The sequence below is a fragment of the Pleurodeles waltl genome, chromosome 9 (genome assembly GCF_031143425.1).
Source record: "Pleurodeles waltl isolate 20211129_DDA chromosome 9, aPleWal1.hap1.20221129, whole genome shotgun sequence".
Taxonomy (NCBI): Eukaryota; Metazoa; Chordata; class Amphibia; order Caudata; family Salamandridae; genus Pleurodeles; species Pleurodeles waltl.
Window position 1 is genome coordinate 227,401,733 of NC_090448.1, and position 18,530 is coordinate 227,420,262.

The 18,530-nt window shown below is 42.4% G+C and overlaps 1 protein-coding gene across 5 annotated transcripts in view; it reads right to left on the reverse strand.

Moving 5' to 3' along the window:
* FRMD4B (FERM domain containing 4B) overlaps positions 1–18,530 on the reverse strand; it is an 892,718-nt gene that overhangs the window by 381,110 nt on the left and 493,078 nt on the right. The window contains exon 1 of one of the 5 annotated variants that reach the window (XM_069206589.1): positions 11,173–12,322. The exons of 3 other annotated variants lie outside the window; for them this stretch is intronic. In XM_069206589.1, the coding sequence (XP_069062690.1) occupies positions 11,173–11,346 (174 nt within the window). In that variant the 5' untranslated portion in view covers positions 11,347–12,322. Of the gene's footprint in view, positions 1–11,172; positions 12,323–18,530 lie in introns of those variants that run through there. One more of the 5 variants, XM_069206590.1, reaches the window with a different exon arrangement.

Here is an 18,530-nt window from a genome sequence, read left to right on the forward strand (position 1 = left end):
AGTAATGAGGAGTTACCAAAAGTTGGCCAATTCTGTCACTGGAACCGAATATTTCGACCACTCCTAATTATTGTTGATACCTAATGTGTTTATTGTGTTGTGAAATCTTTTAGTGTTTTGTATACTTTTTATTGTGTATATTTACATTGTTACAAACGCGCTTTTTTAACTAAGTAACAATTTTTGTTGGGTATTCTGTATTTTCTGAAATTGTAAAAAGCTTGTTATAATGCATCTAGTCTCAACTTTCATGCCACCTAATTTGAATGTCTTCTTGACTGGCAGCCCAGCCTTCCTCAGTAAATCAGGCAGGATTTATAGGCTACACACACAACCACACTTTGTTACTGCTAGAGGGTCCCTATAACTTAATGGATCTGGGAGAAAGCATGATATTTGAGGCCATCAATCTGCATCTGAGTCAAGACCTCAGGAAGCATTACTGTGGGGCACTAAAGTTCTGCTTCTAATGCTTAAAACAGTAGAAATATGGATCAAATTACAGAAATTGATGACACTGTGCTTTAGGTCACTGAAGAAGCAGTGCAGGGCTCAAAGTTGCCTTATTGGATTGTATGCTGGGTTTTCATGATACAATTGATTGTGATCACTGTGCTGATTGTAAACACAATCCTGTCTCATAGGAAACAATAACCAATGTCATCATATAGAAATTGACATGTTTACCAAATCTCCTGTCAAAATTCATGAATACCACCTGATTTGCCTCGGCGGGGTCAAGGAACAGGGCAACCTTGATATCAGTAATAAACATAGCATATACCCACAACTAATGACACCAACTGTGTAGCGGAAGACACTGATCACACAAACTGACGTAATAAGAATCAGTTAAAAAGTGACAGTGTGAGGTTCTTCACCCATAACATACCCCTTTCTTATTAATAAAACTGCCTTTTTATTTCACAACTAAACATCCCAGCTCAGACCTCCCGAGCAACACACTCTTTAGAGTGGAGATAAAGCCTGTCTGTCAGTAGTGCTTTTTAAAGCTTCTATTCTGTAGAGCAGGTTGGGTCTGGCGGAAGCTTCTTTGTTGAGCCAGACAATATGGTGGTAATGTGAATGGTTGCACTTAGGACATGTGGAAGGCCCATGACAAGTCATGGAGCATGTTAGGGGTGACATGGTCTCCAGTGGACTCTCATTCTTTCACAGGACAGCTTCATCTCTCGTATGGGTGAGCTCAAAGCTTCTAATCCTTCAGACCTAGACAAAAACTTGCAAACCGTGCTCACAATAACAGTGCATTTATAAAACCCTAAACCCTGCTGTTAATTGTAAGCATCATTGGGGAACATGTAGTGCAAGCTCTTGCACGCAATGATTATATATATACTGGCACAACACCAACCTGGGTTCATGGTGTATCAGTGTATTCCTACAGCCTTGTCTCCATAAGGCAAGATTGCCCTCCATGCTTCAGATACGCACTTTATGGATGTCTCTAGCACCCCAAAAGTCAGAAACTCTCAAGAGGCAAGAAACAAAGGATCCCTGGTATTCTTTGTGATTAAAATAAGACTTCTATGTTTGGAACATGTAAAATATTTTTAAACTAGCAAGTGGCTACTCCACTCCCTGCCCAGACTGGGGCTCCTACCATTCACAACAAATACTTTGTCTACTGTTTTATTCTCAGATCTGAAACAACGTAAATCTCGAGAATTACTCCTGACCCCTCATAGATTTTTATTTTCTTTGAAATGAAGGTCATATATGCTCAACATTTTGGTGTGGAATTATTTAAACCTCTAAAAGAGTGAAAGCGCTTCCAAACGTTTAGGCAATAAAGTTGACTATGGGTCTAGAAGTCGTAATGTACCCGACTGCCAAATGTGACACGAGGCATCTCCCCGACCCTCCTCTGTCTGACAGCAACTGACAGCATCAAAGTATGAATCCACATGCAGTCTCTACGCCTTGTCCAGGCCTTCGCCAGGTCACACCTGCCCCAGCAGTAGTGGCATGCTTGGCCGCCCAACACATCAACATTTTTCTAAGTTTGAAACATATGTCCCCATCACATCTTCATGTTTTGGCATTCATCTTCACTTGTTGGCATCCCCCACTCACTCACTATTATACGTGCTTTGCTGCTCAATGGCGCATGCTGCTTTTTTGGGGGGTACAAAACGAGTCAAATATGAAATACACTTAAAATTCTGAATGAGGATAAAGCAAGTTAGAAACAGCAACCTCTAGTTTCTGAAGGAGGAAGAACTGAAATTGAGCTGATAGTGATGTGAATATGTTTGGAGGATTTCATGGTTTATTTTGAAATTGTGTTCCCAGAATCTGCAAGACATCCCTGGGGGCTCTCACAGTTTGAGAGATGATATGTGTACATTTGGGAATCACAAACATTTTCTTTTGACATTTATATCGAGGCTGCCCTTTAGTTCATGTAGGTCACTCCTACTTTCTTTATTCAACTGTTTCTTTCACGGTCTATTTTGAGACAGTGGTATCCTTTTCCTAGAGAGCTTCGTCCATCCATGCCCACCCACCGAGCCACTCATCAATCCACCCACTGACATCCTTAGGTTCATCGATCTAGAAAAAATACTCATTCACCACCCATCCGTTCACCATTCCACCCACTTCCTGCTTTTCAGCTGGACTCACACATCATTAAATGCATCCACTCATGTACTCACGCATCCTGCAAAGCTCTATGTGTGCTGTCTCTGTGCACAGGAGTACCTGCCTATGTGGTGTCAGCATGTGCATCAACACAAAGACATAACTCAACATCTACAGTAAATACACCAGGGACGGCTCCTCCATGAGGGCGGAGGAGCATCAACCCCTATCCCCCCACCAGCAGTGATAGCTGCAAAACCTTTACAAGGAAACGTTAACAGGGTTTGTTATTGTTTCCTTGTAAAGGGGCGGGGCCACAGGGGTGACGTGCTCTGAAGGGGAGTGCTGGGGGAGTGAGCACTCCCCCAGCACTCCTCCTCAGAGTGCATGTGTGTTTGGCTGGCCATCTCGGGCCAGCCAAAAACACCTCCGCACAGGGCTCTCTCCAGCCCAGCAACACTGTTGCTGGGCTGGAGAGAGCCTTCACAGGCTCCCAGTCTGCCTGGGCTCTCCCGGCCAATCCTAACGCTACTTTGAGCAGCGTTAGGATTGGCCGCAGGGCAGGCTGAGAGCCTGTGCCTGCCTCCAACCAGCAGAGGTGCGGCGCACGGCACGGGAGCCAAGGTAAGTTTATTTTTTACATTTTTTAAAAATGTTATTACTGTCCCCTGCCATCCCCCTGCCCCCCACCCATGCGCCACCCCACCTCGCCCCCTTCAACACCCGCGAGCCGCAACTGAAATACACAAAGACATAACACATCTACAGTAAATACACATACAGATAGAAGAAGTGAGGCCTATTGGTTTTGCCAATTGTGCCATTTACAGGTTACATTTTGTGAATACAATAAATACTTGATCTAATAAGACAAAGTGATTCTTGCTACAGATGACTCCACTTTTCAATATGGGTTTCCCTAATCAATATACCAATATATATATTTGTCTCATTAGTGGGTTAGCAGTTGCGATATGGAACTTGACGGATTTGGTGGGCTGTTCACTAAAAATACATTTAAAAATAAAACCAATTTATTTGATCAAACAGCTGGAGGAGGTAAAAAGGGAGCCCTAGAGGTACATCCCCACATTCAAAATACACACATAGCCTGTCGCCTCGCAGCAGAGAGTGACTCCATTGAAAACTACTACGTTGTACACCAGCCTCAAAGTAATACAGTGGGGTGCGATTATACACTGTGGTGTTCAACTCAGAGGACACAACTGCAGGCACATACAAACATACTAGCACTGTGATCAGTCCCTTATGAGTAACTGCACCTGCCACAGCAAAGATTTTGAGGTACATTTTGTTCCTGGAGAACTCGACAATTTCATAAAAGTCTAATAAATTGCGCCACTAAGTGGCGTGAGTACAACTGGTCCCCTGTGGGAGAAAGTCTCTTCGGAGATTCACATGCTGACGTCTGTTTTCATGCTGGAAAGGAAAACACGAGCGCTGGCTTTCCTGTGACCGAGGGCAGACAGGTGTGTGCAATGGGAAACAAGCGTTGGTCGTTAGCTGGGAAGCGCGCGCAGGGCCTCCCATGGATTTAACTTGTCTTGAGATCATGGATGCTTTGACTAGACTAACCTAATGAGTTACATGTAAGAAGAAGAGATCGGTTACTCAAAGAGCATCACTCCAGTTGCCTTTAACTTTGCATCAGCCTGAGTCAGAAACCCCTTCAGAGCTGGTACCGGTACTGGAAAGGATTATTCGCCCACCCAATGGGAAGGAAGGAAGGGAGGGAAGCAGGAATGTACAGGGAGTTGGACGGAAGACAGAACTAAAGGGGAAGGGAGAGTTCACCACTAAGAGGTCTGCTCAGAAAGGTATTTTGGAGCATATAAAAAAGTAATTCTGTGGAACCCAGTTCAATTCAATTCAATAAATCTTTATTCGCTTTAGAAATAACCCATAAGAGATACAAGTATTTAAATATGTGAAATTAAAACATTTCATGAATAATTTTAAAAACATAAAACTACAGAAACGTTATTAAAACAATGCATGCATCAAACTCATTTTAAAAGTCTACTCAATTTTAGTAAGTATTTGAAAAATGCAGTCATAGCCGAGTAAACAAATACATCAGGCAGCCTCTGCAAGAAAATCATAGTCGGTCTACAATTTTAAAAACCATTTTAATTCAACAATGGCACAAGACAATGAAATAAATATTCTTTGTGCAATTTACCAAATAAAACATAGCATATCGTACTCTGTTTTGATAAACCATCACAAGGGCCCGGCAGAAGAGTTCTGGACTCCCCCATTTTGGGGAAAGCAACTTTAAAATGTATTACATTTCAACGAAATCGGATCTGTAGGTATTTCTCTTCGCTATTCGTTATCATATGTAGATAATGTTGCATTTCATCTACTATTAAATGGGGAGAGTAAATCTTAACAGTAACTTTATGGGCCTGTAACTGTGATTAGTTAACCTCAAAGGTCTGTAAGCAGAGAGTACTGATTTCTCTCTTGTGCATTGTACGCATGCATTCAGTAAACAAAACTTGAGGACCCCCCCTGCAGAGTACGTGGACGCCCCCCCCCCCCCTCCCCCCCACGTGGAGGCTGCAGGGGCCTTTGTTACGTCACTGAATGCATTCCAGATTAGAAAAATACTCCGGTTTCCCCAGTTTCATACAAAGAGAGGCTATGTAATTTAGCAAAAGGCATACTGTGCTCATGGTCAAGGGATAAGAAATCGTGAAGTACCTGCCAATGAAATGCAGTCTCTCGTTTCAATTAGACTGTATGCCGCACTAAAAGAGGGCGAAATTTAATTAAACCAGTTTTGTAATTAAGCTCAATTTCTCTGTGGACTATATAATTAGAACTATTGGCTGGGAGAGCAAGCACTCTAGAAGAAACTATTTGACAAGTTTCTACACCTGCTCCATAAGATGCAACAAGTACAGATTTAGAGTTGTACAATAAACACATTTCTTTCAGGGGAGTTTGGTCCACCTTACTAGAAAACCTGAATGCAGTCTCAACAGAACTCTCAAACTGTGTTTTCCTAACAGATCTTTGGTGGACCCATGACTCCTGGGAGTCAAATTTTATACCAAGGTAGGAAACACTACGTGCCATTTCAATACTCGTTCCAGAAACTGAAAATGGACACATTTTTATTGGCTTTAGACCACAAGTCATTATAACTGTCTTATTTAAGTTGGTTCTAAAGTCCAGCTTGCCCTTTTACAAGGGACATGCAGATGTTTTGTGGACCATTTGCAGTCTGACATTAGAACCGCGACATCTGCATAAAGTAGTATCAGAATGAAACATTCACTGAACTTGGGCATGTCAGTGCTCTTATATAGTAGATGCTTTTCTAAGCCATGAATATTCAAACTAAAAAGTAAAGGTGCAGGTACGCACCCCTGTCTTACCCCCACTTCCTATCTTGAACTGGTTTAGTACACTCTCCATTTAGTACATCTCTGACACTTGCAGTGACGTTCGGATATAGTTACCTTAAGAAAATATGAATTGTCTAATCTACCCCTGATATGACACTATTACTCAGAGTCTGGGTTGAGATATACATTCAAAAGCACAGATCAGATCCATGAAAGCCAAGTGGATTGTGCCTTGTCTGGCTGCTGTGCATTTGCCAAGAAGATGATTAAGGTTAAGTGATTGCTCAACTGAGCCCCTACCTTTACTGGCCCTGAAACTTTCAATTCCCTATTAGTAATAGTGTAAAGAGGGCACAAACCTTTCTATTGTACTAACTGTAAATTAATTTTCCAGAATTTTCCAATTTTTACAATTATAGATATTTTGGGGCAAAATCGAAAAGGCACGCAAGAGTACAACAAGATAGTAGTATAGACTTACATTTTTATGTATTCCAAAACACCTTTGTGATTAGACTCAAAATGCTTATTTCAGTGAGCAATTAGAGCAGCCACTTACAAAGTCAAAATTATCATGATTGTTCCTAATGGTACAAAGAAGTCAGATCAGAAAAAGGGCAATTGTCAATCCACTGCTCGTCAATTACAATCCTGGCTACAACCATCATGAACTGAAGTGTTGCAGTGTTCATCTTACCATCCAACATGAATAGTAAAGGTTGTGCAGTAAATAATACAATTTATGTATATGTCCTCTGGCTGCTAACCAATGTAATATTATTTTCTAGTAAGCAAGATGTAACCTTGCCCATTCTGTAGAACATTATCACAATTCAGAACTCCACTCTGCACTTGCAGACCCCTTGATTGTGTTATTTTCTAACGTGTGAATGGAGAAGTCAGTTAAGGATATGAAGTGAGCATAAATGCAGCTTTTGTAAATAACCCTGCCACTGTGCATTAACATTGCAATAATCGTATTTCACTTTTTTCATATTTACTTGTATTCACTCATCACAGCCTTTGTTAGAAAATGACTGTGAGAAGATAGAAATCATAGAGAAGAGAGGGGATGTACACATTGTGCAACATAACTGGGAAATACCTCATTGACACCTGAATAAATATCAAGCAGCTCTCCACATGGGTTATATGAATGGCATGGAAGATGGGAAAAGCAAAAACAGAAAGTAACATTTACCACAAACATTAATCTGGTATAAGACTTAGAAAGAGCTATGTAAAAGTCCACTTTTGAATAGAACTTGTAAGAATTTTTCCAAAACTGGAACACAAACATGAGTGGGCTGTCTTGGCTCTCTTGATGATTCATTGCACAATCCTTTTCGACAGATATGAGTGATATTACACATTAGACTACAAGGGCTTTGCAAAGAGTTTGATCACAAATCAATACTATAATATATGACTGTTATAAATGAGGTATCTAGTTGGCAGTGGTTTGCACCCTGTCCAAGTAGGGACCCTCACTCTAACCAGGGAAAGGGAGTCACACAGCTAAGATAACCCTGCTCACCCCCTTGGTAGCTTGGTATGAGCAGTCAGGCTTATCTCAGAGGCAATTTGTAAGGTATTTGTACACACAGTCACAAAGGACTCCACACCATTTTAGAAGAATAGCCAATATTTATCTGAATTAAACCAAGACCAAAACAACAAACATCCAACATACACAAGTAAAGATATCATGTTTTAAAAGTTGAAATGAGTCTTAATCCTGAAGAATCAATGATTGCATCTTTTTAGCACAGAGTACCTGGAATGCATCAAAAACAAAGATGATGGGGAGGTGAGGTGTTGAAAAGCAAAGCAATATGTCAGTTTTTTACTGTGCAGGGGAGGTGATGCGTCAGTTCCTTACTGGCAGGGGAGGTGTTAAAAGTTGATTCTTTCCTCGCAGGAAATGAGATGCGTTGATTTCTGGACACACAGCCTCGTTTCCTTATTGTGGTGAGGGGTCAATGAGAAATTGATGACCCAGGAGCAATGTGTGGAAAATCCAGACACGCTGTGTTTATGGAGGCATTGTGAAACAGGCACTGCGTCGATTCTGCAGCCACAAGACAGGTGTTGCGATGATTCTTCAGCCGAGGGACAGGCGATGCGTTGATTTTTATGCTGCAAAGTGTCAGTGCCTGGATTTTCTTCTTCAGGTAACCATCTTACAGTTCCAAGGGCCCAGGGACTGGAGCTGGCACCACTTGGCAAGTCAGGACTCTCAGCAGAAGAGCCTATGCACTGACAGAGGAAGTCTTTGATGTCCCTGAGACTTTTTACCAGGGGCAAGCTCCATCCAAGCCCTTGAAGAACCTTTGGAAGCAGGATGTAGCAAGCAAAGCCCTGTCATTTCGCTCCTAGGACAGAAGTAGCAAGCAGCAGGCCAGCACAGCAAAGAAACAGGGAGAGTGGCCGTCCCTCCTACAGCATCCAGCGCTTCTTCCTGACAGAATTTCCTCAGTCCAGAAGGAATCTAACTTTATGGGGTCAGAGGTCCAGTACTTATACCCATTTCTGCCTTTCAATTAGGCAAACTTCAAAGAAAAGTCTTTGTAGTCACAAGACCCAGCCTTTCCTCCCTGGCCCCATACAAATTCCAGGGGGTTGTGTAGAGATAGGCACAGCCCTATTCAGGGGCAAGTGTCAGCTCCTCCCAACACTCTAGCTCAGGAAGACCCATCAGGATATGCAGGCACACCTCAGCTCCCTTTGTGTGGCTGTCTAGAATTAACTCACAAACAGCTCAACTGTCATCCTGACCCAGACTTGTATTCCACAGACAGGCAGAGGCACAGAATGGTTAAGTAAGAAAATGCCCACTTTCTAAAAGTGGCATTTTCAAACTTACAATTTAAAAAACAACTTCACCAAAAGATGTATTTTTAAGTTGTGAGATCAGAGACCCCAAACTCCAGACCTCTATCTGTTCCCAATGGGAAATTACACTTAAAGGATATTTCAAGGCAATCCCCATGTTACCCTATGGGAGGGATAGTTCTTGCAATAGTGAAAAATGAAATTAACAGTATTTCACTATCAGGACACGTAAAACACCTACCTTTTTAAATACACTGCATCTTGCCCATGGGGTTGCCTTGGGCCTACCTTAGGGGTGGCTTACATGTAGTAAAAGGGAAGGTTTGAGCCTGGCAAGTGGGCGCACTTGGCAGGTGACATGGCAGTTTAAAACTGCCTACACAGACACTGCAGTGGCAAGTCTGAGACATGTTTACAGGGCTACTCTTGTGGGTGGCACAATCAGTAGTGCAGGCTCACTAGTAGTATTTGATTTACGGGTCCTAGGCACACACTGTGCACTATACTAGGGACTTACTAATAAATCAAATATGCCAATCATGGATAAACCAATTACCAATACAACTTAGACAGAGAGCACTTGCACTTTAGCACCGGTCAGCAGTGGTAAAGTGTCCAGAGTCCTAAAGCCAGTCAAAATGAATTCAGCACAGGATCAAAAACAGGAGTCCAGAAGCAAAAGGTTTGGGGATAACCCTGCATAAAGGGTAATTTCCAGCAACCTGGGTATTTGTTCAGTTCAGAGGGCTCTCCGGATGCCAGAGATCAAGAAATGAATGCACCTGACACCAGAGGCTGAAGGAATTGTGAGATTTAGCTGCCATTTCATTGACAAAATGGTTTCTGCTCTCTTAAAAATACTGAAATTAAAGCATAGAAATTAAAGTCCTCCCAGTATACACCAATAAAGTCCTTTAGAGTAGCACAGCTCCTCACACTGCCTTACAAAAGTACATTAACCTGCTCTTGATACAATACAGTTACTTTATGTGGAGACAGGAGAGTCTACAACCTATACCCATTACGCTGGACCTTTAAATGAGCCAACAAACAAGTTCATCAACAAGTGCCATTTGAACAGTGAGACACTCCTACCGTGAGTAACTCTTGGACCATCAACTCATTCACACCAGCCACCAAACGGCCATAGGTTAACTTTCAATCATTGCTCACTGGTCTAGAACAGGAAACCTGTAGATGAATGGCTCTATGAACCGACTACAAACCTGCTGGACCATCCAACAGCCAGACACAGAGCTGATCGCATTACTGATGGATGAATGGAACAGTCTTATGTGTGGTAAATTGGCCAGCATCCAGACCAAAGAGTGTGGACATCACCAAAGTGAGCCACAGGTGACCAACTCTTCCTGAGAAGAGTGTTACAAACAATAGCCCCTCAGACAGTTCACAGCAGCCTCCCACTGCTGTAGGAGACAGCTCTTTGCGTGGTCAGTGTCAGTGCATGTGTGGATGCTGGGCTCCTCTATTACTAAAAGTGTAAAGGGTGTCTGCTTCCCAGGTTTCCATAATGCCCTTATGTCATTGCGAAAGTAGGAGCTGTACATTAACGAATGGAATTTCAGTCTGGACACTTATTTTAATTCTGAGGCGTTGTCTTAATTTGAGAAATATGTGCGCTATAGCGGTGATAAAACATATATCATGTAAAAGTATTAAAAAAAATAAAGTTAGAACAAGTGTCAATAAAGCATTGAAACTACATGTTCTGATGAGAAGCGAACACACAGTATGTAGACATATATGACAATAGTTAGCGTTGCACTACTCCTGTCGGTACAACACAATATTTCATTTCATAATTGACAAACTCTCAGTACAAGGCAAATCTCAGTTTCCAATTCTTTAAGATGTATAAAAATAGTGCATGGGCAGTAAAGCCAATGTGTGCAAATATTTAGGGTCAATTGTAAAAAAAAAAAATACACATTAATATATATATACATATATATATATATATAAAAACTAAATGTAATGCCAGTAAAATTGTTTCAGAAAAAACTGTCTCCAGTGACTAGTTGGAAAGGCGCTATGTGGTGTTAAGCAAACAGTGCAAGTACTGATATACCGCAGATGCACTATTGCAGCAGGGCACTGCGAGCAGGTGAGTAGAGTTTCATGTAATTGTACATGCGTCAGCAGTGGAAGTGCAATAAGTGTACCTGCTGATGGTGCAGTGTGGATATATGTATTATTTGCTGATATTATTTGCACATAATAGAATTGTTTGGATAGAAAGACATGTTCCTCCCATATAGCGCCCCTCTGGTAAACGTTGCGCTTTTTGCCATCCCAGCCTGTAGCCCTCTAAATGCGCCACGGTTCTTACTTGGTAAACTTCTGTGAGCCCGCACCATGTCCTCAGGAGGTGCCCACATGCCCCCAGCCGGTCGGAGTGCCGGTCGGAGTACCACCTGCGCAGCGTGGACACGGTCAGGTTCCACACGAAGCGGCTGCCGTTGAAGAGCAGGTCCTCCACGCCGCACATGAAAGCAGAAGCCATGGGTCGTCAGAGCCGTGCTGCGCGCCTGTGCCACCGCCGGGGGCTGGTACCTCACTCCGCGCTGTGTTGAGCGCTCTGGAAAAAGGCAGGGAGCTGCGAGGAGACGGGGTCGGAGCTCACACAAACTCCGCTTTCATTGTGTTTCCTGGGCTGGAGCCATCGCCTCGCTGTGGTTGACGGCGGGCCAGCGGCGGCTGCAGAACCTCAGCAGAGCCAGGCGCTCACAAACCAGCCTTGTGCTTCTCAGGGGCTTACCCAAATCTCGGCTGAACCAGGCTAGCGCGAGCTCTATATTCTAATTACATTTTAACCCCTCTGCCACGCGCCTAGACAATAGCCACACGTCCCTTTCCCGGAAGAAAGCATCCTTTACCCCATCTCACAGAAAGCATCGGCCCATAATCTCTGCTCTATTATTGTGACAGTTTCATGTCTAATCTGCTCCGTCTGCCTGAACGCGGCTAATATTTGAACATCGGTCACTCCTTTCTCAGTTGTTTATTCAGCTGCGATGGAACGGTGCTGACCGACCTGCATTACAACACCGGCAGAGAGCTTCAACAATAAAGAAAAATCAATTTAATTACAGCTGTGGTGCAAAGAGCAGCAATATCAGTCCACCCGAGACCGTAAAACTCGTAGCAACGACTCAGACGTCACTTTTCTAGGTTTCAGTCAGATCCTGCGCACGGATAAAAGTCCTCTAAAGAAAGATGCTTTCAGGCTGGAGTTGATTCCTTGGTAAAATAAAATTGTCACAACTCTGCAAAATAATAACTCGGCTGAAGGAAAATGCCTCTGTTCTAATCCAAGCTGTTCTCACAAGCAACACCAAGTAATGTGTTTCTATAGAGGAGCTCGTGCGAAGCGACACCACGTCCCTGTCCTCAGGGACAAACCCCAGCTACAGCACTGCCCTTCTGGGCGCAAGAGGCAGAACAGCCTGCAGTTCTGGCGTTGCATCCGCCATCTTTTTGCATTTACATTTGCCGGAAACAAACGTGGTCCTCGGAGACAAAAAACTGGAGCCCAGATCAACCCATACTTAAAGCCTCACAAAAGTTTCCTTATCTGAGAAATAAGATCTTTGTTTGGATTACTGGTTCAAGTCCAGCCAAGGTACACTGTGGCCATGGGTTATCTTGCAAGTGGTCGACGATGGTCAGTTGCTGACACAAATAAAGTTGGTGGTCTGGGCTGTCCCATGATTGGGGACATTTGACGCTTCTAGTAGCAGTTTCAGAAGCAAGGATAAAGAACGAATGGACACGGAACCCAGATACAGGTCTTGCATAGTAGTCAGAGCTAGAGGAACTTTGTGATTTTGCACCTGCAGCGTTTTCCTTATAATTATGGATTTGCCATACTTGCTACATAATGCATCACCTTCTGCATAACCTGCAGGCTTTAACAAAAACGTGTCTAGCTCAAACAGTTCAGAGTTATTACAACTGCTACCACACGTTTCAGTGCAGTGGCAGGCGTTTTGTTGTACAGGAATAGGCAGTGCTTAATTTGCAAAAACAAAGTCTCAGGGTCAAAGATACCTCTTAGGAGTACCAATGCCACATACTCACCATTCACTCCTGAAGATATGACAGATTGGACTATACCAGATGCCACAAAGCAATATGAATGGCCTGGGCATATTGATATTATTATGTTTTAATTTATACTGAATTGCCACACGCTGCTCGTGCGCTCTTTTAAAAATACCTTGACAGCACCTTCATGTGCCAGTGGCGAATACCGGTAAACACCAGTACAAATTAAGCACTGGACGGAGGTGACCTTTCAGTTGTTGATAGCTTTTTAGAGGATTAAATTGATAATAATGAAGTGAAACATTTGCCCCTAAAGCGTTAACAAGTGAAAACAAAATAGTGAAGTAACATTGCTTCTTAAATATGCCGATTTATGCTGCATATTCTGCATTTTTTATTGTCACATAATTTAGTCAAATCTGCCACATAATTTGGCTTTCACTCTTAGATAGTTCACGTGGCCCCAAATGTAGTCTTAAATGACAGCGCGGCAGAACAAGAGCAGCACGCTGCTGAAAATCTTGGTCTGCTGATGCCAGGATCCACACCTGATCTTGGTCCTTGTAAAAGAGTATCACTTTTCAGGGTCAATTTACCACCTGTCACAAGCCCAACTACTAAGGTAAAGCAAACACATTGTTTAATATGCAAAGAAATTTAGGACCATCTGCAAAACAGGCCATCCCACATTCACATGAAGGAACTATTACCCCTTGTCAATGCCAGCACTGTTCCATCATTGTGAAATAAACTACTGACAATGTTAGAGTCTCGAGTACAATCGTTCAAACTGATGGAGAGTGCAAACCAATGAATCTGCACCTCCCCAAGATGGCTGACAGGGGAGGACGGGCAGACACATGCATTTACACTTTTCTAGCCTGGTTTCACACAATTTTCTCCTGGCCAGAAACAGTCCTTTCCAGCCATCCTCGATATTATGTAGACCTTAATGCTAAATATACTTCTGTTCTTTTCGTCTTCTTTCACCTATTTTCTGGAGTGGGCTCCTTCCTGGACATCAGGAGAGGCGTTGATGTGCATTTACCGCGCCTGCTTTTAATGTCGTCTTGCCTTGCGTGAGTGAGTCAGTCCCCTGGGGGACACCACTTCATCTCCCTCGGGAAGTAGCTTTGTCAGCAGCAAGTGGTAGGTTTCACGAGATGTGAAACTGTATGAACTCCACCTGGCGACGGTGACACTTTAGACGCAGCAATGCGATCAACAATACAGAGCTAAAGTCAGCTTAAACAAAAAGCCCTACCTCAGTGCCTGGGTCTTCTTACAGGCTGATATGCTTTGAAAGGCAACATCGCCTTTTAAGTTAAGCCACATATGCATGTCTCAGGTAAAACAAAGTTATGAGGAAGATGAAGAATCGGATTTAAGGCAAATGCCCCGCAGATCTGTAGGCAAGATCGACAAGTTGGCCAGCGTGTGAGTGTGGATTACACACACATCCCCAAGAAATCCCTGAAGCAGGTGATTTAACTCACCAAACTTTCTAACTGGAATTAGCATCTGCTACTTGCAGGATAAATTCCTAACAATGCAGTACATGCACTTATCTCCTGTTTTCAGACGGAGATTAGAACCCGTGTTCTGCAAACTGCAAACACATCTCTGCAGTCTGTATGTTAACTTACGGAACTATCTTTTTCTCTCTCTTTCGCCATCAAGTTCAGGTTCCAGGGTTTCTTCAGCCTCTTATTTTATCTGTCCCCACTTTAGCAGACTTTCTCCTTTCGTTCTTTCATTTCTATTATATCATTTTTTGCTCCACTTTTTCTAGCTCTTCCATTTTGTTTTGCATTCTGTATTTCTTTTAATTTCTCATGTTTTCTTTTATTTCTAGAGTTTTGTTCCCCAATGTGCTTTTTCTTATTCTTCCTCCTACCCCTTTTTGGCCCAATAAAGTTTCCACAGACTTTTTAAATCTCTTATTATTGCATTTTTTTCTTTTTTTCTTCCATTGCTTGCTCCTGGCATTCTTTCTCTTCTCTTCATGTCTGCTCTTTTTCTAGCTGTGCCCCATTTCACTACATTTTTTCTTTACTTTTTCCTTTCCTTTTCTCTTTTCCGGGTGAAGTGCAGAATGCAGTAGAATGCTCTTCACAGAGCAGTTGAATTACGAGCCTTTAAAGGTACCATGCAAATGGCCAGCAGCAGTGCATCAAGGATATAGGTCAGAAATGCAGGCCTGCATGGTAGTACTGGTTGGCTTGTGATAACCTTCTCCAAAGATATTTCCACCCAGTGAAAAGGGATGTTTCTGAAAAAGTAGGATGAGCGAGATGGACCGTGTCTGTATCTGTTCAGCAATAAAGTAAAGTCAAAAGTAACATAACTCTCCCCTCTGACTTCAACCATTCGTCCCTGTCTCATGGTATTAGGCCAAAGCGTCCTCTATCGCTCAACCAGTGGACACCTCCTTGGGGAACATTCTCTCCTCTAGTTTCTAATTCCACCCCTAGGATGATCATATTCAAATATTCCTTGTCTTCGCTTGTTTCACTCCTAAAATCCACACGCCTTTAACTGTCTCATTGCTACCAGGAGCTTGACAGCATCGTTCACTGTGATCCTCCATCATGGACCTTATCTATTATTGGTTGTCACTGTCCCTGGTCCAGCTTCCTGGGCCTTTGCTCTTATTCGTCTAAATTAATCTTACAATCTGCGTGTTATGCTATGCGCCACCACTGTCTTCGTGGGTAGAAACGGCAAAGCTGCTTTTAACAAAATACACGAATATATAAATAGACCCTTCATGCTCGAGTCATCTAAAACCAAAATAACCTATATGCCAGTCTGATTGAATCTATCTCTTCTGGGCCCACAAATCTTCACTTTTGTTCGCCATACTAGCAACTACGACTATTCATTGAGATTAAAAAGCATCTACACGCCATTATTCCCACCACATCTTCTGTAGACAGATACTAGCTGGTAGATATAAAAAAAAATGTGGGGATACTTTCTGTTTCACGCCAGAGAGCCACTCATAAACACCAGGCATATGTGAAATCCGCTCAATTTGCTTTCCATCATTATGAAGCATTTCAGCAAAATTCAGTAAATTTAAGCGTAGTTACCCTAAATGTAAAACTGGCATTCTGTGCTACATCTTAGCGTGAACTCCATCCTAGTGTCCAGTGTGGACATGAAGATGAAATATTTCGCTAAGAAAAGTGCAAGAAAACAAAAGCACCACAAACATCAGACTCTTACGCACTGTCGTTCACATTGTTCCTGTGCCTTCATGGTAATGTCACCTAATTACACAATGTGATGATCTAGCTACTTTCAAGAATGTTGTGTAACAAGAGTATTGCGAAATTATCAAATTAAATCAAATCAGCTTTATTTGGTTTTGAGTAGCAACTTTAAAAGCAACACAACGTATATAACATTGAATGAACAATAAAAACTTCAATAAATACATGATAAATCAGCATAAAAACCTAATAAACGTAAAAGTTCAGCTCAATATACAAAATCCATTAAAAAGTGCATAGTAAAACATTTTAAGGTGATTCACGAACATGATCCCTGCTGTTACTTAGCCTCACGGCAACTTTCAAGAAGCTAAGGACTTTCAAAATAATGTCCCCCGGCAACATTTGTAAGTACAAGAGGACTAGTCTAACTTGTGAAAAAGTTGCCCTTCTCAAAACAGGAAGAACATAAGCTTTCAGTGGCTGTGTATTAAACTGGCAAAACATAGTAAAATGCAAAGTGTCCCTCGGGGATCTATTGTCACAACTGCAGGATGTACGCCCCCTGTTCTTGTCCTGGGGATAAGCCAGGAAAAATGAGAGTAAATCTAATCACAAACCGGTTAACAAAAAGCAATCATATCTATTGTTGACCCACAGAAGGTAAGGGTCGGTGGAAGGTACTGTCTTCAATATGATTAGACACAGCCAACTCTTCTCTGTCCAATACCCTTTGTTCAAAAACACTCTCTTTGACCTGCTTAAAGTAGGCCTTCCCAATTCCCTTAGGTGAGTTAAAGAGATCGCCCCTGGCCAACTTCTGGAGAGCATCCCTGTTGTACTTCAGCCACGGAATGTGGAGAGCATGGTAGAGAGACAAGCAAACTTTCAGGATTTCCTGGCTTAATTTGATTTCCCACCTAGTCCAAATGCTCACCCACAACACAAGAGGACAGGAGGCTACAAGATCAGAAATATAGCCTACACCTAGCTCCTCCTGCACTGACAAGGTAGGGGTGCATTGTGGCAAATATATTAATCTCAGTAAGAACGTATTTTTTGCCACCTGCAGCTCAGTGTGATTAACATATCTCCATACCTCACACCCATATGCAACTGTTGCTAGACATTTCGCACTGTAAATCTGCAAAAGTCCCCTAATAGGTCTATTGACCAACCTAGTAGCAAAACTAAAAACTGCAGCATTGGCATGTAAAAAATCCACCTTCTGATTTATTAACAGTCACTAACTTAAGGCAGAATTAAAAAGTAGGCCCAGATACGAAAATTCTCTGGTTTTGGGAAGGACACAAGAACCCAGGGTGAACCTTGAGAACTTAGTGGAACAATGGCTACCTGTCATCACAAAAGACTTCTTCTCGTTAATCGATAAATGCAAACCCTCCACAATCTTGGCAAAGGAGTGCAACAGGGTCTGTAGGCCTCTGGCGACTTTAGACATTAATATTGTATTGTCTGCATAGACTATGAAGGTCTACTGACAGGCAATCTGCTTTTACAGCCAACAGGGCCTGCTCTAAACGATTAGTGTACAGATTAAACAAAAATGGAGCCAAAATACAGCCCTGACACATGCCTCTGTTATTATGAAAGCTATGAGAATACTGCAAGTCTTTGGAAAAGTAGACCAAAGCTATGCTGTACCTATGGAGATTTCTTAAGAATAAGACAATAGTCTCTCCACTCCCATGGACAACATAATCTGCTATAACTCTGATCAGCTGACCAACACTATCAATATTACGGTAATGATGCAGTTATAATATAAATGTCACCCAGGCTTAATAAACATGTTTCCCATTTCCAAAGCTTTCTACTACAGTAGAATGCTTTAGGCGCCTCTACATATGTCCACTCTACCCTAGACAAATTATTTTACAAAAAGGGTGCTCTTCATCCTTACTTAATATGAACTCATCTTTCTACACCAATGAAAGCCCGAGGTCAGTTCAACCTCCTGTTGGTCTTCAAGACATTCCATGAATGAACCATTCACCCTCCTCAGCCTGGATGTTCCTCTCTAGGTTGCTTACCTCCACTCCTGGTATGCTATGTCAAGCTTCACTTCTATGCTGTTAATAACTCCCTTCTCCCAATCTTGCTATCACAATTTCTGACTTCTTGTGCCACACCAATGAAACATCCTCCAGCTTGATCTCAGATTCGTGCCCTCACAAAGTCCCTTTAAAATAGCTTTCAAAACACCCATCCTCTACCCTGAATGCTGCCAAGTGATCCCTTGAGTGTAATGCTATAGTGTCCTTCTATCTCTTACTTTACTCCTCACTCCCTGCTGACCTACTGTTCCATATGTAACATTAGCAATATTTGTTCATTATCTATGTATGTAATGTCATGGGATATTGTTCTTGCTCATCATACTCAAAACATCCTACCTCAC